Source organism: Balaenoptera borealis (assembly GCF_965194805.1).
Source record: "Balaenoptera borealis genome assembly, chromosome: 13".
Classification (NCBI taxonomy): domain Eukaryota; kingdom Metazoa; phylum Chordata; class Mammalia; order Artiodactyla; family Balaenopteridae; genus Balaenoptera; species Balaenoptera borealis.
The window spans coordinates 8,479,638-8,504,793 of NC_138870.1; the positions used below are offsets into that span (position 1 = coordinate 8,479,638).

The 25,156-nt window shown below is 40.1% G+C and overlaps 2 protein-coding genes across 5 annotated transcripts in view; one reads left to right on the forward strand and one right to left on the reverse strand.

The window, feature by feature from the left end:
- The window catches only part of KLRG1 (killer cell lectin like receptor G1), a 196,146-nt gene that overhangs the window by 64,587 nt on the left and 106,403 nt on the right, over positions 1 to 25,156 (forward strand). Inside the window, exon 6 of one of the 4 annotated variants that reach the window (XM_082349282.1) lies at positions 21,509 to 21,673. The exons of 2 other annotated variants lie outside the window; for them this stretch is intronic. The gene's annotated coding sequence lies outside the window, so the exon portion shown is untranslated. Of the gene's footprint in view, positions 1 to 4,779; positions 5,305 to 21,508; positions 21,674 to 25,156 lie in introns of those variants that run through there. One more of the 4 variants, XM_082349279.1, reaches the window with a different exon arrangement.
- A2M (alpha-2-macroglobulin) overlaps positions 24,406 to 25,156 on the reverse strand; it is a 43,977-nt gene continuing 43,226 nt past the window's right edge. The window contains exons 35-36 of the mRNA XM_082349159.1: positions 24,883 to 24,924; positions 24,406 to 24,546 (exon numbers count right to left, since the gene is read on the reverse strand). Of these exons, the coding sequence (XP_082205285.1) occupies positions 24,530 to 24,546; positions 24,883 to 24,924 (59 nt within the window). The 3' untranslated portion in view covers positions 24,406 to 24,529. The remainder of the gene's footprint in view (positions 24,547 to 24,882; positions 24,925 to 25,156) is intronic.

The window sequence follows — 25,156 nt, forward strand, 5'->3', positions numbered from 1 at the left end:
CACTTCAGACCTAGGGACACATACAGACTGAAAGTGAGGGGATGGAAAAAGATATTCCATGCAAATGGAAATCAAAAGAAAGCTGGAGTAGCTATACTCATATCAGATAAAATAGACTTTAGAATAAAGAATGTTACAAGAGACAAGGAAGGACACTACATAAAGATCAAGGGATCAATCCAAGAAGAAGATATAACAATTATAAATATATATGCACCCAACATAGGAGCACCTCAATACATAAGGCAGCTGCTAACAGCTATAAAAGAGGAAATTGACAGTAACACAATAATAGTGGGGGACTTTAACACCTCACTTACACCAATGGACAGATCATCCAAAATGAAAATAAATAAGGAAACAGAAGCTTTAAATGACACAATAGACCAGATAGATTTAATTGATATTTATAGGACATTCCATCCAAAAACAGCAGATTACACGTTCTTCTGAAGTGCGCACGGAACATTCTGCAGGATAGATCACATCTTGGGTCACAAATCAAGCCTCAGTAAATTTAAGAAAATTGAAATCATATCAAGCATCTTTTCTGACCACAACGCTATGAGATTAGAAATGAATTACAGGGAAAAAAACGTAAAAAAGACAAACACATGGAGGCTAAACAATACGTTACTAAATAACCAAGAGATCACTGAAGAAATCAAAGAGGAAATCAAAAAATACCTAGAGACAAATGACAATGAAAACACGACGACCCAAAACCTATGGGATGCAGCAAAAGCAGTTCTAAGAGGGAAGTTTATAGCTATACAAGCCTACCTAAAGAAACAAGAAAAATCTCAAGTAAACAATCTAACCTTACACCTAAAGAAACTAGAGAAAGAAGAACAAACAAAACCCAAAGTTAGCAGAAGGAAAGAAATCATAAAGATCAGAGTGGAAATAAATGAAATAGAAACAAAGAAAACAATAGCAAAGATCAACAAAACTAAAAGCTGGTTCTTTGAGAAGATAAACAAAATTGATAAGCCATTAGCCAGACTCATCAAGAAAAAGAGGGAGAGGACTCAAATCAATAAAATCAGAAATGAAAAAGGAGAAGTTACAACAGACACCGCAGAAATACAAGGCATCCTAAGAGACTACTACAAGCAACTTTATGCCAAGCAAATGGACAACCTGGAAGAAATGGACAAATTCTGAGAAAGGTATAACCTTCCAAGACTGAACCAGGAAGAAACAGAAAATATGAACAGACCAATCACAAGTAATGAAATTGAAACTGTGATTAAAAATCTTCCAACAAACAAAAGTCCAGGACCAGATGGCTTCACAGGTGAATTCTATCAAACATTTAGAGAAGAGCTAACACCTATCCTTCTCAAACTCTTCCAAAATATTGCAGAGGGAGGAACACTCCCAAACTCATTCTACGAGGCCACCATCACCCTGATACCAAAACCAGACAAAGACACTACAAAAAAAGAAAATGACAGACCAATATCACTGATGAATATAGATGCAAAAATCCTCAACAAAATACTAGCAAACAGAATCCAACAACACATTAAAAGGATCATACACCACGGTCAAGTGGGATTTATCCCAGGGATGCAAGGATTCTTCAGTATACGCAAATCAATCAATGTGATACACCATATTAACAAATTGAAGAATAAAAACCATATGATCATCTCAATAGATGCAGAAAAAGCTTTTGACAAAATTCAACACCCATTTATGATAAAAACTCTCCAGAAAGTGGGCATAGAGGGAACCTACCTCAACATAATAAAGGCCATATATGACAAACCCACAGCAAACATCATTCTCAATGGTGAAAAACTGAAAGCATTTCCTCTAAGATCAGGAACGAGACAAGGATGTCCACTCTCACCACTATTATTCAACATAGTTCTGGAAGTCCTAGCCATGGCAATCAGAGAAGAAAAAGAAATAAAAGGAATACAAATTGGAAAAGAAGAAGTAAAACTGTCACTGTTTGCAGATGACATGATACCATACATAGAGAATCCTAAAACTGCCACCAGAAAACTGCTAGAGCTAATTAATGAATATGGTAAAGTTGCAGGATACAAAATTAATGCACAGAAATCTCTTGCATTCCTATACACTAATGATGAAAAATCTGAAAGAGAAATTATGGAAACACTCCCATTTACCATTGCAACAAAAAGAATAAAATACCTAGGAATAAACCTACCTAGGGAGACAAAAGACCTGTATGCAGAAAACTATAAGACACTGATGAAAGAAATTAAAGATGATACCAACAGATGGAGAGATATACCATGTTCTTGGATTGGAAGAATCAACATTGTGAAAATGACTATACTACCCAAAGCAATCTACAGATTCAATGCAATCCCTATCAAATTACCAATGGCATTTTTTATGGAGCTAGAACAAAATCATCTTAAAATTTGTATGGAGACACAAAAGACCCCGAATAGCCAAAGCAGTCTTGAGGGAAAAAAACGGAGCTGGAGGAATCAGACTCCCTGACTTCAGACTATACTACAAAGCTACAGTAATCAAGACAATATGGTACTGGCACAAAAACAGAAACATAGATCAATGGAACAAGATAGAAAGCCCAGAGATAAACCCACGCACCTATGGTCAACTAATCTATGACAAAGGAGGCAAAGATATACAATGGAGAAAAGACAGTCTCTTCAATAAGTGGTGCTGGGAAAACTGGACAGCTACATGTAAAAGAATGAAATTAGAATACTCCCTAACACCGTACACAAAAATAAACTCAAAATGGATTAGAGACCTAACTGTAAGACCGGACACTATAAAACTCTTAGAGGAAAACATAGGAAGAACACTCTTTGACATAAATCACAGCAAGATCTTTTTTGATCCACCTCCCAGAGAAATGGAAATAAGAACACAAATAAACAAATGGGACCTAATGAAACTTCAAAGCTTTTGCACAGCAAAGGAAACCATAAACAAGACGAAAAGACAACCCTCAGAATGGGAGAAGATATTTGCGAACGAATCAACGGACAAAGGATTAATCTCCAAAATATATAAACAGCTCATGCAGCTCAATATTAAAGAAACAAACAACCCAATCCAAAAATGAGCAGAAGACCTAAATAGACATTTCTCCAAAGAAGACATACAGACGGCCACGAAGCACATGAAAAGATGCTCAACATCACTAATTATTAGAGAAATGCAAATCAAAACTACAATGAGGTATCACCTCACACCAGTTAGAATGGGCATCATCAGAAAATCTACAAACAACAAATGCTGGAGAGGGTGTGGAGAAAAGGGAACCCTCTTGCACTGTTGGTGGGAATGTAAATTGATACAGCCACTATGGAGAACAATATGGAGGTTCCTTAAAAAACTAAAAATAGAATTACCATATGACCCAGCAATCCCACTACTGGGCATTTACCCAGAGAAAACCATAATTCAAAAAGGCACATGCACCCGAATGTTCATTGCAGCACTATTTACAATAGCCAGGTCATGGAAGCAACCTAAATGCCCATCAACAGATGAATGGATAAAGAAGTTGTGGTACATATATACAATGGAATATTACTCAGCCATATAAAGGAACGAAAGTGAGTCATTTGTTGAGACGTGGATGGATCTAGAGACTGTCATACAGAGTGAAGTAAGTCAGAAAGAGGAAAAAAAATATCGTATATTTTTTTTTTTTATAAATTTATTTATTTATTTATATTTATTTTTGGCTGTGTTGGGTCTTCGTTTCTGTGCGAGGGCTTTCTCTAGTTGTGGCAAGCGGGGGCCACTCTTCATCGCGGTGCGCGGGCCTCTCACAGTCACGGCCTCTCTCTTTGCGGAGCACAGGCTCCAGACGCGCAGGCTCAGTAGTTGTGGCTCACGGGCTTAATCGCTCCGCGGCATGTGGGATCTTCCCAGACCAGGGCTCGAACCCGTGTTTCCTGCATTGGCAGGCAGATTCTTAACCACTGCGCCACCAGGGAAGCCCAAAAAAATATCGTATATTAACGCATGTATGTGGAACCTAGAAAAATGGTACAGATGAGCCGGTTTGCAGGGCAGAAGTTGAGACACAGATGTAGAGAACGGACATATCGACACCAAGGGGGGAAAACTGCGGTGAGCTGGGGATGGTGGTGTGCTGAATTGGGCTATTGGGATTGACATGTATACACTGATGTGTATAAAATTGATGCCTAATAAGAACATGCAGTATAAAACAAACAAACAAACAAAACAACTAATACTAAACTTTCATTGGGTTATTTGTATGGAAATATGTTAATATAAACGTTTCAGACATTACATGAAATTTCTAAAAATCTTATATGTTCTGGTATAATGTTATAAGTCATAATCCTAGTTATTACTTTAAAATATATATCTCAGGGGCTTCCCTGGTGGCGCAGTGGTTGAGAATCTGCCTGCCAATGCAGGGGACACGGGTTCGAGCCCTGGTCTGGGAGGATCCCACATGCCGCGGAGCAACTAGGCCCGTGAGCCACAGTTACTGAGCCTGCGCGTCTGGAGCCTGTGCTCCACAACAAGAGAGGCCGCGATAATGAGAGGCCCGCGCACCGTGATGAAGAGTGGCCCCCACTTGCCGCAACTAGAGAAAGCCCTCGCACAGAAACGAAGACCCAACACAGCCATAAATAAATAAATAAGTAAATAAAAATTTAAAAAAATAAAATGTATATCTCAGAAATAACTAATTTTCTTGTCAACTGCATTATTATGAACTTTCATCAAATCTTTAACTGTGGTCATTTTTAAGTCTTTTGTCATTTACAGACAGTTCTGGGTGTACTCTGATGCTTTTGCAAATATGTTCCTATAAAAGGGTTTCATCTTCAAGAAATTCATGGAAAAGACTCTGACAAGTACAGGTTTCTGGTAACTGACTGTACTGCTGAACTGAATGAATAAGCATTTTCAGAACTCTAATGAAAAACTGATGAACTCATAAAAGTGCTAACAAAAGATCAAGATGAAAAAAAAATTAATTACATGGGACTGAGTGAACTGATGAGGATGAGTATAATTTTTGTGACTTTCTGTCTGAATTAAAAAAAAAAAATCCCACAAGGACTCAGAGGCAAAGAACATACAAATCAATTTTCACTGCAAAGTAAAGGAGCTGTTACAGTGTAGGATTACTGGACTGAATGTCAATATTATGACATAGTATGAGTGTGTTTCATGTTTGGTAATTGCAATCATTGTTGCTTTTGTTGTGGTCATCCATGTACAATGCTTGGTGTCAGTCTATTTATCTCTTGTAAAAATAAAATACAGTGTGTGTGTGTGTGTGTGTGTGTGTGTGTGTGTAAAAATAAATAAATAAATAAATTACAAAAATAAATTACAACCCCCCCCCCCAAAAAAAAAGTGGATACCTGAGCACAGCTCCAGAAATACTGAATTAAATCTCTGAGGGTGGGACCTGGCAATATGCATTTTTAAACAAATTCTGCAAAGGACAATAATCAAATTTTAGAATCTCTGGTATATGCTACATCTTTGCAACTCATACATTTTAGATTAATGATTATCATTTTTTTATTTGAAAATTATCTTCACAACTAGACTATAAGATTCCTTTAGGTAAGAGACCCAGTCTGTATTTATATTCACTGTAGCTACTTGAGTGTATTTTTTATTTTTGCTTAATTAACATATCTTGCTTTTATGAAGTACATTTAACTTATTTGTCTATTGATGATAAACCAAATTGAGAATATTATTTTTTCTTTTCATCTGAGACTCATTAGATTTGTCATTATAATCAGTCACTTGTTCTATTCCAAGTAAATCTCGGAAGAGTGTTATTGAATTGTGAATTCTTTCTCTCTAGAAACATGAAATTTTAAAAGACTAGAAAGCCTTTCCTTTAGAGATAAGGAAGAAAGATCCCATGTTAAAGTATTATTGAAAGGAATTATTTATTCTTTAACAATAGTTGTGGGTAATAAAATAATCCTGGAGGCAGACAAATTGAGCTCATAACACTATAAATTCTTCATTTTCCATGTTGGTGAAGACATTCTTTTTTTTTTTTTTTTCATTGACAAGGCAAAAAGTTAGTGAAGAGGATAACTTTAGGTCGTTTTGAATCTATGTACTCAAGAGTACTAGGCAGCTAATATTTTCAGAAGTAGATAACAGAGACAGGTATTCTTACCTGACTTCCAGTGAGATTTGGAAGCTTGTGTGGGCTTTGAGTCTGTCACAAGTTTGGAGTATTGTCTGTACATGTAGATTGAATGCAGATTCCTTCTTCTCCAAGAAGACATTGTATTTCAGAGCTGTCTGTGAAACATTATGAATAAAAATAGTTTCCACTCCACAGGATCCTTCGGTCTGTCACAATTTCATTTCTCCTGATTTTTGCTTTCACAGCCCAAGTAAGAATAAATAGTTTCCATTTTCAGAAGGAGGGTTTACAGTTGACTCTCTCCAACTTTCCCCAAGAGCCTTACCTGAATATACACACATGCTTCCCCTGACACATTTATGCTGTACTCCCCAGGAATGTCTGGTAACGAGACCTGCTGTAGTAACAGGCGGTTGGTGTTGTCCACTTTGAATTTTGTGGAATATGTCCCTGAAGACTGGATGGTCACCTGTGCTGCCTTCCCAGTTCTGGCAAAGATAGCTGCTCCGTATCTGGACAAAGCATGGAGAGCCACACTGTGTCCTGGAAGAGATGTGTGTGAAAATCCAGGATAGGGTCAACTTTTGGGGCCTTGGGTTCTTCCCAAAGTTCATTTTTACTATTACAAAGGTGTCATGAAATTTTCTCCCTCATTATTTGAATTCTGGGATCTTAATTCCAAGACTGATTTCAATCTTTGATATAGCTCAGGATCTAAATTTTACATAATTTCTGTATACAGCTTGCACTAGAGCAAGCAAATTCTCTCACAGCCAAGTGGGAAATTTATATATGAATCAGGCTCATTGCCTGGTATTTGCTATTCCTCTTTCTCTGCCTCTGACACCCACCATCTCTTCCCACAAAACTACAGTCTTTCTCTCTCTCGTTACCAAACATGTACTTTTTAAAAATTAATTAATTAATTGATTTTTAACATCTTTATTGGAGTATAATTGCTTTACAATGGTGAGTTAGTTTCTGCTGTATCACAAAGTGAATCAGCTATACGTATACATTTATCCCCATGTCCCCTCCCTCTTGTGTCTCCTTCCCACCCTCCCTATCCCACCCCTCTAGGTGGTCACAAAGCACCAGCTGATCTCCCTGTGTTATGTTATGCGGCTGCTTCCCACTAGCTATCTATTTTACATTTGGTGGTGTATATATGTCCATGCCACTCTCTCACTTCGTCCCAGTTTACCCTTCCCCCTCCCCATGTCCTCAAGTCCATTCTCTACGTCTGCATTTTTATTCCTGTCCTGCCCCTAGGTTGTTCAGAACCATTTTTATTTTTTTTAGATTCCATATACATGTGTTAGCATACAGTATTTGTTTTTCTCTTTCTGACTTACTTCACTCTGTAGGACAGACTCTAAATCCATCCACCTCACTACAAATAATTCAATTTCGTTTCTCTTTATGGCTGAATGATATTCCATTGTATATATATGCCACATCTTCTTTATGCATTCATCTGTTGATGGACACTTAGGTTGCTTCCATGTCCTGGCTATTGTAAATAGAGCTGCAATGAACAATGTGGTACATTGCTATTTTTGAATTATGGTTTTCTCAGGGTATATGCCCAGTAGTGGGATTGCTGGGTCGTATGGTAGTTCTAGTTTTAGTTTTTTAAGGAACCTCCATACTGTTCTCCATAGTGGCTTTATCAATTTACATTCCCACCAACAGTGCAGGAGAGTTCCCTTTTCTCCACACCCTCTCCAGCATTTATTGTTTGTAGATTTTTCTGATGATGGCCATTCTGACTGGTGTGAGGTGATACCTCATTGTAGTTTTGATTTGCATTTCTCTAATAATTAGTGATGTTGAGCACTCTTTCATGTGTTTGTTGGCAATCTGTATATCTTCTTTGGAGAAACGTCTATTTAGGTCTTCTGCCCATTTTTGGATTGGGTTGTTTGTTTTTCTGATATTGAGCTGCATGAGCTGTTTATATATTTTGGAGATTAATCCTTTGTCCGTTACTTCATTTGCAAATATTTTCTCCCATTCTGAGGGTTGTCTTTTCATCTTGTTTATGGTTTCCTTTGCTGTGCAAAAGCTTTTAAGTTTCATTAGGTCCCATTTGTTTATTTTTGTTTTTATTTCCATTTCTCTAGGAGCTGGGTCAAAAAGGATCTTGTGTGGGAGTGTTTCTCCCTCTGCTATATTTTGGAAGAGTTTGAGAAGGATAGGTGTTGGCTCTTCTTTAAATGTTTGATAGAATTCGCCTGTGAAGCCATCTGGTCCCAGGCTTTTGATTTTCGGAAGATTTTTAATCACAGTTTCAATTTCAGTGCTGTGATTGGTCTGCTTATATTTTCTATTTCTTCCTGGTTCAGTATCGGAAGGTGGTGCTTTTCTAAGAATTTGTCCATTTCTTCCAGGTTGTCCATTTTATTGGCATATAGTTGCTTGTAGTAATGTCTCATGATCCTTTGTATTTCTGCAGTGTCAGTTGTTACTTCTCCTTTTTCATTTCTAATTCTATTGATTTGAATCTTCTCCCTTTTTTTCTTGATGAATCTGGCTAATGGTTTATCAATTTTGTTTATCTTCTCAAAGAAACAGCTTTTAGTTTTATTGATCTTTGCTATCATTTCCTTCACTTCTTTTTCATTTATTTCTGATCTGATCTTTATGATTTCTTTCCTTCTCCTAACTTTGGGGTTTTTTAATTCTTCTTTCTTTAATTGCTTTAGGTGTAAAGTTAAGTTGTTTATTTGAGATTTTTCTTGTTTCTTGAGGTAGGCTTGTATTGCTATAAACTTCCCTCTTAGAACTGCTTTTGCTGCATCCCATAGGTTTTGGGTTGTTGTGCTTTCATTGTCATTTTTTCTAGGTATTTTCTGATTTCCTCTTTGATTTCTTCAGTGATCTCTTGGTTATTTAGTAGTGTATTGTTTAGCCTCCATGTGTTTGAATTTTTTACACTTTCTTTCCTGTAATTGATATCTAATCTCATAGCATTGTGGTAGGAAAAGATACTTGATATGATTTCAATTTTCTTAAATTTACCAAGGCTTGATTTGTGACCCAGGATATGATCTATCCTGGAGAATGTTCCATGAGCACTTGAGAAGAAAGTGTATTCTGTTGTTTTTGGATGGAATGTCCTATAAATATCAATTAAGTCTTTCTTGTTTAATGTGTCATTTAAAGCTTGTGTTTCCTTATTTATTTTCATTTTGGATGATCTGTCCATTGGTGACAGTGGGGTGTTAAAGTCCACTACTATTATTGTGTTACTGTTGATTTCCCCTTTTATGGCTGTTAACATTTGCCTTATGTATTGAGGTGCTCTTATGTTGGGTGCATAAATATTTACAATTGTTATATCTTCTTCTTGGATTGATCCCTTGATCATTATGTAGTGTCCTTCTTTGTCTCTTGTAATAGTCTTTATTTTAAAGTCTATTTTGTCTGATATGAGAATTGCTACTCCAGCTTTCTTTTGATTTCCATTTGCATGGAATATCTTTTTCCATCCCCCCACTTTCAGTCTGTATGTGTCCCTAGGTCTGAAGTGGGTCTCTTGTAGACAGCATATACATGGGTCTTGTTTTTGTATCCATTCAGCCAGTCTGTGTCTTTTGGTTGGAGCAATTATTCCATTTACATTTGAGGTAATTATCGATATGTATGTTCCTATTACCATTTTCTTTATTGTTTTGGGTTTGTTTTTGTAGGTCTTTTCTTTCTCTTGTGTTTCCTGCCTAGAGAAATTTCTTTAGCATTTGTTGTAAAGCTGGTTTGGTGGTGCTGAATTCTCTTAACTTTTGCTTGTCTGTAAAGGTTTTAATTTCTCCATTGAATCTGGATGAGATCCTTGCTGGGTAGAGTAATCTCGGTTGTAGGTTTTTCCCTTTCATCACTTTAAATATGTCCTGCCACTCCCTTCTGGCTTACAGAGTTTCTGCTGAAAGATCAGCTGTTAACCTTATGGGGATTCCATTGTATGTTATTTGTTGCTTTTCCCTTGCTCTTTTTAATATTTTTTATTTGTACTTAAGTTTGATAGTTTGATTAATATGTATCTTGGTGTGTTTCTCCTTGGATTTATCCTGTATGGGACTCTCTGCACTTCCTGGACTTGACTGACTATTTCCTTTCCCATATTAGGGAAGTTTTCAACTATAATCTCTTCAAATATTTTCTCAGTCCCTTTCTTTTTCTCTTCTTCTTCTGGGACCCCTATAATTTGAATGTTGGTACATTTAATGTTGTTTCAGCAGTCTCTGAGACTGTCCTCAATTCTTTTCATTCTTTTCTCTTTATTCTGCTGGGTGGTGGTTATTTCCACTATTTTATATTCCAGGTCACTTATCCATTCTTCTGCCTCAGTTATTCTGCTATTGATTCCTTCCAGAGAATTTTAAATTTCTTTTATTGTGTTGTTCATCATTGTTTGTTTGCTCTTCAATTCTTCTAGGTCCCTGTTAAACGTTTATTGTGTTTTCTCCATTCTATTTCCAAGATTTTGGATCATCTTTACTATCATTACTCTGAATTCTCTTTCAGATAGACTGCCTATTTTCTCTTCATTTGTTTGGTCTGTTGGGTTCTTACTTTGCTCCTTCATCTACTGTGTATTTCTCTGTCTTCTCAATTTGCTCTACTTACTATGTTTGGGGTCTCCTTTTCGCAGGTTGCAGGTTCATAGTTCCTGTTGTTTTTGGTGTCTGCCCCCAGTGGGTAAGGCTGGTTCAGTGGGTTGTGTGGGCTTCCTGGTGGAGGGGACTGGTGTCTGTGTTCTGGTGGATGAGGCTGGATCTTTTCTTTCTGGTGGGCAGGACCATGTCTGGTGGTGTGTTTTAAATGTCTACTTTTGATGTGCCTTCCAGAGACACCAAGGCAGTCAATAGTTATTAGTCTATGATCTGCACTCTGATCAAATAAAAGGAAAAACTTTTTAATTCCAGTCTTTCCTGTGGATTATTTCTCTATTGATACCATTCTATTAGAATGTACTTCATGCCCCAGAAGATCTCTCTTTTAGAACTCCTTCTTTCTTCTTATTAAAAATGAGTCTCAGGACTTCCCTGATCGTGCAGTGGTTGGGAGTCCGCCTGCCAATGCAGGGGACATGGATTAGATTCCTGGTCCAGGAAGATCCCACATGCCGTGGAGCAACTAAGCCCATGTGCCACAACTACTGAGCCTGTGCTCTAGAGCCTGGGAGCCACAGTACTGAGCCCATGAGCCACAACTACTGAAGTTGCACGCCTAGAGCCTATGCTCCACAACAAGAGAAGCCACTGCTTGCCGCAACTAGAGAAAGCCCATGCGCAGCAACAAAGACCCAATGCAGCCAAAAATAAAATATAAAATAAATTAATAAATTTATAAAAAAATGAGTCTTGACACTGTCTTTTGGACAATGGGACTGAAAGGAAGAGAAAACAAACACGAAGAGGGTATTTTAACATCAAAATGAAGATTATCCATTTCAGAGGGACGAGAGAGACAATGAAGTGAGTTGCAAACCAGGGTGGCGCACCGGTCATTGAGATTTTGCTTCTCTATATTTTATTTATCTTTTAGAAGAGTCTACCATTTCACCAAATTTCTGTGAAGATAAGTTCTTCAGTGTACACTCAGAATACTGAGAGTGGAAATTACAAGGTATTACGTTAGATGTGTTTCTTTAGAAATAATATTTGATACGGCTGGATGTGGCTGGACGATTAAAGTTAATGGTTTATAGTCCTGATTGAACCCACATGTAGAGAATGGAGAAGGGAAGCATGAGTTTGTGTTACTTTTAAGAAAACTCAAAGAAGTTCTGTGGCATAATAAGAAATATGTATTTGGTCTCTGCCCCTGGATCCTGATACAAGAATTTCTAGGACCCTTGAAGTCTTTGGAGTGATGAGTTTCTTTATGTATGCCAGTGAAGTGACTCTCGGAGGATGGGGGATGGTTGCCAGAGGAACTAGCCACTTGATTAGAGGATTGGAACTTTCAGGCTCAACCCCCCTCCTACTACCCACCCTCTACCTCTGGGGATTGGAGAGGGGCTTGGGATTGACCAGTGGTCAGTGATTTAATCAGCCATGCCTATGTAATGGGACCTCCACAAAAACCCTAAACAAAGGGGTTCAGAGAGCTTCCAGGTTGGTGAACAGGTGGAGGTGCTGGGAGGGTGGTGTGCCCAGAGAGGGCATGGAAGCTGTGCACCCCTTCCCACAAACCTCGCCCCGGGCATCTCCTTCATTTTGCTGTTCCTGAATTGCATCCTTTATAATAGACTGGTATTAGTAAGTAAAGTGCTTTCCTGAGTTCTGGGAGCCATTCTAGCAAATTATCAACCTCAAGAGGGGGTTGTGGGAACCCCTAAATTATAGCTGGTTGGTCTGAAGTACAGGAGGCCTGGACCGGTGACTGGCACCGGGAGTGAGGGGCAGTCTTGTGGGACTGAGCCTGTGAGGTTTATGCTAACTCCAGGTTGTTACTGTCAGAAGTGTTAAGGGTAGAGGAAAACGGTTTTCCCTTTAGGATCTATTTGTAAGTAAAATTAGGAGAGTCTGTCAAGAGGAGAGGGAAAGGAGAGGCTAGCTGGTGCAGTGGGACAGAAAGACGTGGGTGAGCCCCTTTTGTTCGTACATCATATTTTAGGCAATTAACCTCTCTGGTTCAGTTTAAGGGTCTGCTTCTAGGTTTCTAGACTTTCCAGAATTTTAGACATTGTCCGTAAATTAAGGTTGTGGTTTCTGAGCAAAATGTGGTGTGGTACAAAGTGAGGTATAAAGAGAACTCTAGTTCGCTAGCACAGGGATTAGGACAATTTATTTTGGGAAATGTTTTAGACTCTTTTCCTTATTTCCTACAGACTCAAAATGATAACAGATATCCTTTCCCTCATTTCACGTCCTCTTCTACCTTTTCCTTGCTCTTGTCACTACAGATTTGTCTGTTGTTCAAGCCTCCCAGCTGCACCCTAACCGAAAGGGGAACCACACACCTGGGTGGAGGAGAAGCCCCCCTGGGAGTTCTGCTGCTTTGAGATCCACTTCACGATGTGCGTGGGGGGGGGGGTCAGGTCCTCCGAGGTCAGGGCAGGCTGGGCCGTGAGGTAAGCGAGGAGCACATAGGCTGTCATCTCCACTTCAGCAGAGGGAGCCTGGGGTTCGTAAAGATCCTCCACTGGTGCCTTGGGTTTCTGAGGTTGCTCCCAGTGCATTGCGTTGTCTTAAGGATAAGAATAGAGAAAGAATGAAAGCTATTGGTGTTTAATGTATGACAGTATGTTTATATTTAGTAAGAAATAAATGTAGCAAAAGCTGAAGTAAGTTTTTTACTTTAATCATAATATCCCTAGATTTCTTATTTCTGAGTAAAAATCTGAACTTGGCTATGGTCTAGTGTGGTCGAGGGAAATATTGAGGACAGAAATTTATAAGATGTGAACTGAACTACTTTCTCAAGTGTTGTTCTGGTAGAGCTGGTGGTGAAAAGTCAGACATGATTTCCTCACTTGTTGGTTCCTTTGCTCCCAATCTAAAATGATTTGGTCATTGTTTAGGTTTTTTTTGAGATGAAATATAAAATCTTCCATCTTATTTCAGAGAGTTGTATTAGAAACAGTAACATGGAAGTTGTAATTATGGATGACATTGTCTTTGCTATGGTGCTTAGTAGCTTCTCCTCACCCTGATACACATTCATTTACCATAAAGAAAAGTATAAATGTCAACTATGTTTGTCTTTGTAAATAAAGGGAGACTGAACAGCCCCCCTCCAATTCACTCTGTGATGTTACTTTTATCTATCTTGTTTTCTCTATAACAGAAATTCCAGGGAAGATTTGTGTGTAAAAGGAGCATTAATCTCTTAATGGATTAGTCTGCATAAAAATGTCAGCATTTGTAGTGGTATAGACCAAAAAGGAGGTTATTTTCAGGAATTCAATATTCTTCCCCTTTTCTATCCAGTGGAAGTGGATAGGAAGAACAGCTTGATGTGTGCTCTCACCTTCTTTTATTGCTTCCTCATCAAGTGATTTCAGTTAACTCTCTCCTTTTGGCCTGGTCACCTGCCAGGGCAAAAGCATAGGCCAACAGTGCCCTGGTGTAGATGTGGCTGCCTCGGGCCTCTGCCTGTGTTCTTTTCTAGGCTGATTCGAGGCAGACCAGGGCCTTGTGGACAACAGGGTGCTGTGAAGGGAGAGCAATAGTATCCTGAGTTACGTGGAAAGGGTTCCTGGCATATCCCAGAACAAACATAAAGACAGTAAGATACGTGGGACCAGTGCTTTTCAAATAAAAAAAATTAGATCAAATGGCTTTATCTAACCATCTCCTGATCATCTTTTTAGAAATCACTGTTTGTTTGTTTTTTTTCTGGCCACACCACGCAGCTTGTGGGATTTTAGTTCCCGGACGAGGGGTTGAACCCGGGCCCTCATCAGTGAGGGCTCAGAGTCCTAACCACTGGACTGCCAGGGAAGTCCCTCACTCTTTTTTTTTTTTTTTGATTGTAAAAAACCACACAACATAATAGAAATCACTCTTTAAAAAATTACTTTCCAAGTAAAATAAGCTGATAAGGGCAGGGCTAGAGGCCATGTGTTTTAGGATTAGCTTTGGCACATAGTCCAGGTCTTTACTGAACAAATGAATTCTTCTTGATGGGTCATTCGGAGTCTCTATGACTGTGGCAGATGCATCAGCATTGAGCAGAAGGAAAGCTGTCACTGGGCTTTGAGAGGAGTATTATTAGCACAATAGGGCAATGGTTTCATGATGGTCTGGGAAGCTGAGGAAGTGATGTGGTGCCTACAGTGACAGGGAGTGGAATCTCCAGAAGGGCCATGGCAATATAGGCAGAGAGGGTCACTTCGTCGTCCACTCCACCCTGTAAGTACAAGGGAGGGAAAGAGAGATTATTTCCACTTCAGGAAACCTTTTGAAGATATCTCCTCTCCTCATGGTCAGTCCTTTCTCTTGCATGGTCCCTGGGAAGTTCTCATATACATCTCTCCCCACCGTACAAAGTGCTACTCTCAACTGAGATTCCATTTCTTTTACCTCAGTGGTACGTGGGTTTATTCTCCCACCCTAACCTTCTCCCGTACTTCCTAGTCCTTTCCTTTAGGAATTCGTATGTGCCTCCTTCTTATGTGCCTTCACCCTTGGACAGGTTGCCATGGAATAGTGAGGTCAGGAGGTTCAGACTAGCTTACAAAAGCAATCACCTTAATGGCACTGTTGAGCAGTGACCCAGAACTCCTGAAACAGCCATCACTCTTCTGCTTCTCAGAGAGCCAGGTAAGGGCTTGGGTAATGTGGGCTGCATCAATGAAGATGAAGGCTCGAGGCTGGGCGAAGGCCTTGAGAACAAAGGCTGTGAGCTTGATGGAGGAGGAAGAGTGGGCTGATGAGGCCATTTGTTTTCATGCAGCACATTCAGTGCCCAGGCTTCACGGGGACCCCTCCACACTCGTGAGTCAGTATGAGGGATTCGGAGTGCTTAGAGCTGGGGAATCTGTCTTTGTTCCTCCAGGACAAAGTGGTTTCAAGTGGTCCTTACTACCTTGTTCACGTTCTCATTGCTTCAAGGATTCAGGCTTCATCTTCCTTATTCAGGTGATTGACTCAGACATTTGCACTCTCATGCTAGGTTTTCTCCCTCTCTCTGATTTTCTATTGTAGATGAGACAAACCTTCTTTTCTGCCATCCCTGATATATGGACTAACCTCTCGGTGATGTTTGCATCTTCAAAAAGTGAAATACTCCCCCCTGAACCTTCCTTCCCTCTCCTTCCACCAACTGCCTTTTCATTAATTACCTCTCTTTTCATTAACTGCCTGTGTGTTTTGTCTCAGAGGAACAGCACTTTTTGATACAGGGTTGTGTGAAGAATGGCAGCAGTTTTTCTAGTCTCAGTTTCTATCATCTCTGGGTACTGGAAAATAACTTAAGGTGGCCAGATTTTTTTTTTACTTATGATGGTATTAGACATGAGAAAGTACATCTTAATTACTGTGTTGAATCAAAAATGCATTTGGGAGTCAAGGTAGATAAACCTTGAGACAAGTCCCAACTCTGCCATCTATTATTTGTGCCACCAAGAAACATTTACTTAACAACACTAGGTATAAATTTCTACCTTTATAAAATGAGGTTCATAATATCTAAGTTGTAGGGTTTCCATGAGGAATAAGAGTGGCTATGCTTGTGCAAAGTTTGTCCTATAGGACCTTTTCTTACCAAGTGTTGCCTTCCTTTGTGACATGTTGGTTCCCAAAGGCACTATAGGAGCCACCTCTGTGTTTGTAGTTCAGCTGCCTCTGATAACCTGGAACGGAAGGTTTCAGATGGCACGTGAAGTAGCAGTGGCACATCAGAGAAAGAGGATTCCCAAATGGGCAAGCTGATGCCCCTGACGTGCCCTGGCCTCTCAGGCACAAAGGACCCACCAACAGCACTGCTCTTCATGCCCAGTGGATGTCACGCCTGTTTGTGGAGAGAACACCTACAATAATAAAGTGGACTCACCAGCATTGAGATGGCCAATGGCCTTGGATTTGACCTCCTGAGTCAGTTGTTGGGTTTCATTCAGATATTTCAGTACATAGATATTAGGAGCAAACAGGACCATGTTCTGTCCTCCACAGCCATAGGGCATCTGGAGAAGGTTTTGTGTGTTTTTTTTTGGCAGAACCTAGTATGTCACCTGGAAATGAAAGATGAGATGTCAGAACAAGGAATTATAACTTGAATGTTGGATCAGATATGCTGGAAACCAAGTAGCAACTGAGGAAAATATAGAGGTATGAGAAAGAAGTTGAAAAGCTGAAGTGCAGTTAAAAGCTATATTTGAAAAAAGTAGGGGGAATGGCAGTGGTGGTTGTCCCACGTTCTCCAGGGACTGAGTGACTCAGTCACCCAAAACAGAGAAAGAGGCTCTGGCTGATTCTTTCACTACCTTTGGTGGGAGATTCAGGGACAATTTTTCAGATACCCCAACATCTAGATACACAAACAAATCAGATACAAAGAGGATTATGTGTGATGTCTACTTTTCTGGAAAGTTCTAGGGCCAGTGGTTTTGGGAATGCATCTTAAACTTGGACTTGTTACTTCCTCAGAAAATGTCCCTGATTTTAATATTACAAATTTACATTTCCTGGTACTGGGTGGCTTGCCAAGCTATGTCTTATCCACTTTTATTATCCATAACATTGGATTGCACAGCAGCCATCTAAAAGAAGGCTCTGAGTTTTCTCTGATATATGATTATTTTTATCGAAGCCTTCTCTTTTTTTTTTTTTTTAAACGCATTGTTTACTCTGTTTATTTATTTATTTATTTATTTTTGGCTGTGTTGGGTCTTCGTTTCTGTGTGAGGGCTTTCTCTAGTTGCAGCAAGCGGGGGCCACTCTTCCTTGCGGTGCGCGGGCCTCTCACTATCGCGGCCTCTCTTGTTGTGGAGCACAGGCTCCAGACGCGCAGGCTCAGTAACTGTGGCCATGGGCCTAGTTGCTCCGTGGCATGTGGGATCTTCCCAGACCAGGGCTCGAACCCGTGTGCCCTGCATTGGCAGGCAGATTCTCAACCACTGTGCCACCAGGGGAGCCCTATATTTAATTTTTGATAGTTTGATTAATATGTGTCTTGGCATGTTTCTCCTTGGATTTATCCTGTATGGGACTCTCTGTGCTTCCAGGAGTTGATTAACTATTTCCTTTCCCATATTAGGGAAGTTTTCAACTATAATCTCTTCAAATATTTTCTCAGTCCCTTTCTTTTTCTCTTCTTCTTCTGGGACCCCTATAATTCAGATGTTGGTGCGTTTAATGCTGTCCCAGAGGTCTCTGAGACTGTCCTCAGTTCTTTTTTTTTTTTTTTTTTTTTAAATTATTTATTTATTTATTTATTTATGGCTGTGTGGGGTCTTCGCTTCTGTGCGAGGGCTTTCTCTAGTTGCGGCAAGTGGGGGCCACTCTTCATCACGGTGCGCGGGCCTCTCACTATCGCGGCCTCTCTTGTTGCGGAGCACAGGCTCCAGACGCACAGGCTCAGTAGTTGTGGCACACGGGCTTAGTTGCTCCGCGGCATGTGGGATCTTCCCAGACCAGGGCTTGAACCCGTGTCCCCTGCATTGGCAGGCGGACTCTCGACCACTGCGCCACCAGGGAAGCCCTGTCCTCAGTTCTTTTCATTCTTTTTTCTTTATTCTGCTCTGCAGTAGTTATTTCCACTATTTTATTTTATTTTTTTATTTTTATTTTTTTCACACACACACAGTGTATTTTATTTTTACAAGAGATAAATAGACTGACACCAAACATTGTACATGGATGACCACAACAAAAGCAACAATGATTACAATTACCAAACATGAAACACACTCATACTATGTCATAATATTGACATTCAGTCCAGTAATCCTCCACTGTAACAGCTCCTTTACTTTGCAGTGAAAATTGATTTGTATATTCTTTGCCTCTGAGTCCTTGTGGGATTTTTTTTTTTTTTTAAATTCAGACAGAAAGTCACAAAAATTATACTCATCCTCATCAGTTCACTCAGTCCCATGTAATTCATTTTTTTTTTCATCTTGATCTTTTGTTAGCACTTTTATGAGTTCATCAGTTTTTCATTAGAGTTCTGAAAATGCTTATTCATTCAGTTCAGCAGTACAGTCAGTTACCAGAAACCTGTACTTGTCAGAGTCTTTTCCATGAATTTCTTGAAGATGAAACCCTTTTATAGGAACATATTTGCAAAATCATCAGAGTACACCCAGAACTGTCTGTAAATGACAAAAGACTTAAAAATGACCAGTTAAAGATTTGATGAAAGTTCATAATAATGCAGTTGACAAGAAAATTAGTTATTTCTGAGATATACATTTTATTTTTTTAAATTTTTATTTACTTATTTATTTATTTATGGCTGTGTTGGGTCTTCGTTTCTGTGCGAGGGCTTTCTCTAGTTGCGGCAAGTGGGGGCCACTCTTCATCACGGTGCGCGGGCCTCTCATTATCGCGGCCTCTCTTGTTGTGGAGCACAGGCTCCAGACGCGCAGGCTCAGTAACTGTGGCTCACGGGCCTAGTTGCTCCGCGGCATGTGGGATCTTCCCAGACCAGGGCTTGAACCCGTGTCCTCTGCATTGGCAGGCGGACTCTCGACCACTGCGCCACCAGGGAAGCCCTGTCCTCAGTTCTTTTCATTCTTTTTTCTTTATTCTGCTCTGCAGTAGTTATTTCCACTATTTTATATTCCAGGTCACTTATCCGTTCTTCTGCCTCAGTTATTCTGCTATTGATCCCTTCTAGAGTATTTTTAATTTCATTTATTGTGTTTTTCATCATTGCTTGGTTCCTCTTTAGTTCTTCTACATCCTTGTTAAATGTTTCTTGCATTTTTTCTATTCTATTTCCAAGATTTTGGATCATCTTTACTATCGTTATTCTGAATTCTTTTTCAGGTAGACTGCCTATTTCCTCTTCATTTGTTAGGTCTGGTGTGTTTTTACCTTGCTCCTTCATCTGCTGTGTGTTTTTCTGTCTTCTCATTTTGCTTATCTTACTGTGTTTGGGGTCTCCTTTTTGCAGGCTGCAGGTTCGTAGTTCCCGTTGTTTTTGGTATCTGTCCCCAGTGGCTAAGGTTGGTTCAGTGGGTTGTGTAGGCTTCCTGGTGGAGGGGACTAGTGCCTGTGTTCTGGTGGATGAGGCTGGATCTTGTCTTTCTGGTGGGGAGATCCACATCTGGTGGTGTGTTTTGGGGTGTCTGTGGCCTTACTAGGATTTTAGGCAGCCTCTCTGCTAATGGATGGGGCTGTGTTGCTGTCTTGCTAGTTGTTTGGCATAGGGTGTCCAGCACTGTAGCTTGCTGGTCGTTGAGTGGAGCTGGGTCTTGGTGTTGAGATGGAGATCTCTGGGAGATTTTCATCGTTTGGTATTACGTGGAGCTGGGAGGTCTCTTGTGGACCAGTGTCCTGAAGTTGGGTCTCCCACGTCAGAGGCACAGCCCTGATGCCTGGCTGGAGCACCAAGAGCCTTTCATCCACACAGCTCAGAATAAAAGGGAGAAAAAATAGAAAGCAAAAAAAAGAAAGAGGATAAAATAAAATAAAGATAAAATAAAGTTATTAAAATAAAAAAATAAAAAATAATTATTAAGAAAAAAAGAAAAAAATTTTAAAGTTAAAAACAAAAACAAACAAATAAAAAAAGGGACGGACAGAACCCTAGGACAAATGGTGAAAGCAAAGCTATACAGACAAAACCTCACACAGAAGCATACACATACACACTCACAAAAAGAGGAAAAGGGGAAAAAATAATATATCTTGCTCCCAAAGTGCACCTCCTCAATTTGGGATGATTCGTTGTCTATTCAGGTATTTGACAGATGCAGGTACATCAAGTTGTTTGTGGAGCTTTAATCTGCTGCTTCTGAGGCTGCTGGGAGAAATTTCCCTTTCTCTTCTTTGTTCGAACAGCTCCTGGGTTTCAGCTTTGGATTTGGACCTGCCTCTGCGTGTAGGTCGCCTAAGGGCGTCTGTTCTTTGCTCAGACAGGACGGGGTTAAAGGAGCAGCTGCTGCGGGGGCTCTGGCTCACTCAGGCCGCGGGGAGGGAGGGGTATGGAGGAGGCGGGGCGAGCCTGCGGCGGCAGAGGCGTCGTGACGTTGCATCAGCCCGAGGCGCGCCGTGCTTTCTCCCGGGGAAGTTGTCCCTGGATCACGGGACCCTGGCAGGGGCGGGCTGCACTGGCTCCCGGGAGGGGCAGTGTGGAGAGTGACCTGTGCTTGCTCACAGGCTTCTTGGTGGCGGCAGCAGCAGCCTTAGCGTCTCCTGCCCGTCTCTGGGTTCCGCGCTGATAGCCCCGGCTCGCGCCCATCTCTGGAGCTCGTTTAGGTGGCGCTCTGAATCCCCTCTCCTCGCGCACCAGGAAACAAAGAGGCAAGAAAAAGTCTCTTGCCTGTTCGGCAGCTCCAGACCTTTTCCCGGACTCCCTCCCGCCTAGCTGTGGCGCACTAGGCCCCTTCAGCCTGTGTTCATGCCGCCAACCCCAGTCCTCTCCCTGGGATCCGACCGAAGCCCGAGCCTCAGCTCCCAGCCCCGCCCGCCCCGGCGGCTGAGCAGACAAGCCTCTTGGGCTGGTGAGTGCTGCTCGGCGCCGAGCCTCTGTGTGGGAATCTCTCCGCTTTGCCCTCCGCACCCCTGTGGCTGCGCTCTCCTCCGTGGCTCCGAAGCTTCCCCCCTCCGCCACCCGCAGTCTCCACCCGCGAAGGGGCTCCTAGTGTGTGGAAACCTTTCCTCCTTCACAGCTCCCTCCCACTGGTGCGGGTCCAGTCCTTATTCTTTTGTCTCTGTTGTTTCTTTTTTCTTTTGCCCTACCCAGGTACGTGGGGAGTTTCTTGCCTTTTGGGAGGTCTGACGTCTTCTGCCAGTGTTCAGTGGGTGTTCTGTAGGAGCTGTTCCATGTGTAGATGTATTTCTGATGTATCTGTGGGGAGGAAGGTGATCTCCGCGTCTTACTCTTCCGCCATCTTCTCCTAGCCTCTCGGTAAGATATCTTTAATTGTACTTTATAGAATAAGTATTCTTTCTCGTTGTATAGATTGGCAGGTACTGAATTCAATATTTCTTCTTAGACTTAAGCTTCTTATTCACTGGATTTTAGTTTAATTTTCAGAATAGTAAATATGTTCAAACAGTTCAATAGTCAAATAATTTTAAATGGTATTCTCTAAGTGGTCTCCTTCCCATCCTTGAAAACTTCCACTTACTTTACACTGTTTCTGTAGGAAGGTAAATACTTTCTTAGTAGCTTTTTTTTTTTTTCTGGTGGGTATCATTCTAGTCTTAGTTTATGTAAGTGCAAAAAGAAAAAACAAAGGACATGCTATTTCTGCTCCCACCCTTTTATTATAATATGAGTCCATAATATGTACCCTGTTCTTAGCTCTACCGTTTTCTCTTAACAGTATAATCCTGGGGATATTTCTTTAATGATACATAGAGTGCTTCCTCATTCTGTTTCCAGCCACATATTTTGCCATCATTTAGATGTTTCCTATATATTCTGAATTCTTGTGACCTCTTTCATACAGTAAACTGCCATACTCTAATCTTCCAGGGTTAACTTTTGATTTATCAGTGGGGTTTAAATAAATATAAAAGTTATTTATTCTTGCAAGGTGGATCAAGTATTCTATTTCTTTCTCTTTGAATTCCTGCCATAACCACCCAATTTCCCTGAGGCACGGGGTTGCCTCTGACCAACTCACTCAAGGTGGGGAAGGATGAGTTTGGTGATGAGGCACATGTGAGAAAATGCAAGCATATAGCACCTTATTATTTTTAAAAATAAAATATAAAACTCTATATAAACTGACCCCTGAACATCTCTATCTCATTTACTGTCATGTCTCCACATCCTTTTACAGAAAGAGTAAATCTCAATGCACAAAATTCGATGTAGTCAAGATATGTCACTCTTTAAAATTCTACCCGTACCGGTAGGCTGGTGGCAAATCCATTTTCAATTATAATTAGACCTTTCCCCAGGGTAAAGAACACAATGTGAAAATTCATGGCTCAAGAGGATGCACGGGTCCAGGTCTCCCTGGTCACAAAAATAGTGTCCAAAATCTTACAATACAAATGAAAGAAAAATGAAGCAAATTATAAATGAATTCTTAGAGAGTGCTTGATAATTACCAGAATATCAGAACTTGGATGTGGTACGTCAAAACTTGAGAAGGTCACTGTGCCTGGAGTCCATCTTGGTAATAAATAGTTTGCAGTACTTATCATGTAGTATTATAATAAGGCAAATATGTATCTTTTTCTTTTACTCTGCAGTGTAATTTCTCTAAGGTAGGAATCCCATTTTATTGAATTCTGTATCATAGCATGGAATATAGTGCCTGACACACAGGAAGTAATCAGTAAAGGTTTCTGGAATGAATCTTGGTCCAAGGAGACACAATGATTGATTTGCAACAAGTATACTCTTCAAGTACATTTGCAGTCATGATTTGCAATGAACAAAGAAAAAAGGACTAGAACTAACTGATAGAATTTATTTTAATCCTGTTAGTTTATTTCCTTTCGTCATACCCCTAATTTTTTTTATATTTCATGCCCTGGATGGATGCTTAATTGATACTAATTATAACATTTATTCAGCTCTGAAATATGTTTTTTTCTTGGCTTTCTTGTCTGAAGTGGGCTGGAGAGACAGCATGGTTTGAGGTTATGAGTGTGGACTTGGAAACCAGACCTCTTAGTATTGAATTCTGGTTCAGCCCTTTACTAGCTGAGTAGCTTAGGGCAAGTTACACCTCTCTGTGCCTCACTCTCCTCATTTGTTATAAGAATACCTATTTCATAGAGTTGATATATTAATACCTATGAGGTGCTTAGAGTAGAATCTAGCACAAAGGTGATAACATTTATCTTTTACTTTTGCCTAGCCTGGAGACAGAGCTAAGGGTGCTTGAACTTCAAGTCCTTTAGAGTTCTTAGTTTATAGCATCCAGGCTTCTGTCAGACTCAACCAGATGAAGACTAGGACTCTAGGACTTTTCAGGGACCTTCTGTTCAAACTCCAGAAGCTTCTGCCCCTCCATCCATATAATGGATGATTTTAATACTTAATGCCTCTGAATACCTCCTTGAGTTTGTATCCATCCTTTGGTTCTGGCTCAAAGTTGCAGAAAAAAGATGTAACAGTCCTATTTGGGCTTTGAATCCTATATATTCTTTCTTCTAGGAAAATTCACTTCTACTTGAATCACCTCTTCAGCATTTTCAATCTGTCATCCTTTCTTGAATCTGAAACCCAAGGTTAACTGACTGATCACTTGTATTGGTCAATGGCAGATTTGGTTCTGAGGTCACATAACTTCCAATTCAGATCAAGTCCCAATTAATTATGCTGCCTCCCAATGTTGGACATATCCAACTTTCTATTTCATATTTCCCTTTAGCGTGGAAAGTCTTTCCTTGTCAAGTCAGCCTTTTATTCTCTCATAAATCCACTCTTTGGCTTTTTCGTAAGGTAATTCTATAACCAAACTCACTTTACATGCTCCTAGTACATAATCCAATACTTTCTTCTTTTCCCTGCAACCTCTAAATGAAGCCTACTGTGACCACCACCTCTGTAATGTTTTTCAGTTTTTGAAATCCTTTAGCCCTTGATTGCTATGAATTTTTATCTCAGGAGTCTATTGGGAATCACATGGAAGTGTAATAAGTGTTTACTGAATAAATGAGTAAACAGTGATATGGGCTGACCAGAGAAAAAGGTTTATTCAACAAGCCTTCAGAGATATAAAAACTCTTTTCTTCCATGGAGACCTGAGTCTGTGGAACAGGGACTCCAGCAAAGCAGTTTTCATTGATGTGGTCTTTAAGCATTTCCAGTGTCTGTGATAGTGGAAAGAATAGAAAATTAAGATGGACTTGGGTTTCTGGAACAGTGAATATTCCTTCCTTTAGATTTGGGTAGCATGGTACCTGAGGAAATCCAATTAGTATAGTGGGAAATGAGACCCATTACTTAAAATTATCTAATGTGCAATTCTGTGAACTGAGGTCTGACTATCAGGGGCCCTTTCCCAATAAATGTATTTTTCTATAATAAGTTGCACTGTGAACAGTATGATGTCTATGAGAAATATTTAGCCAGAATTTTATGGAGGAGATTTGAGGGACAGGCCAAAGGGGTTCTGACTCCATCTGGAAGGAGTATGAATTGCTTACCTTTGCTGCAAGGAGCATTGTACTCAGCAACAGCAAACTCATCTGAATAAAAACAAAAATAGTCAGGAGAAGTGAGAGGGAAAGCGAACATCTATGTTACAGGTCAGTGAAAGAATCTTTATTGTGGGAAGAATTGTATCGGAAACCTCAGCATCATTCATTTGATGTGCTGCTTTCTGTCTTATATTTTCAAATATTGTATGTTATGCTTTCCTTTACCCTAAACTCCTGAAGGGTAAGAGTACAGATGTTATACTTATTTAAATTTCATATT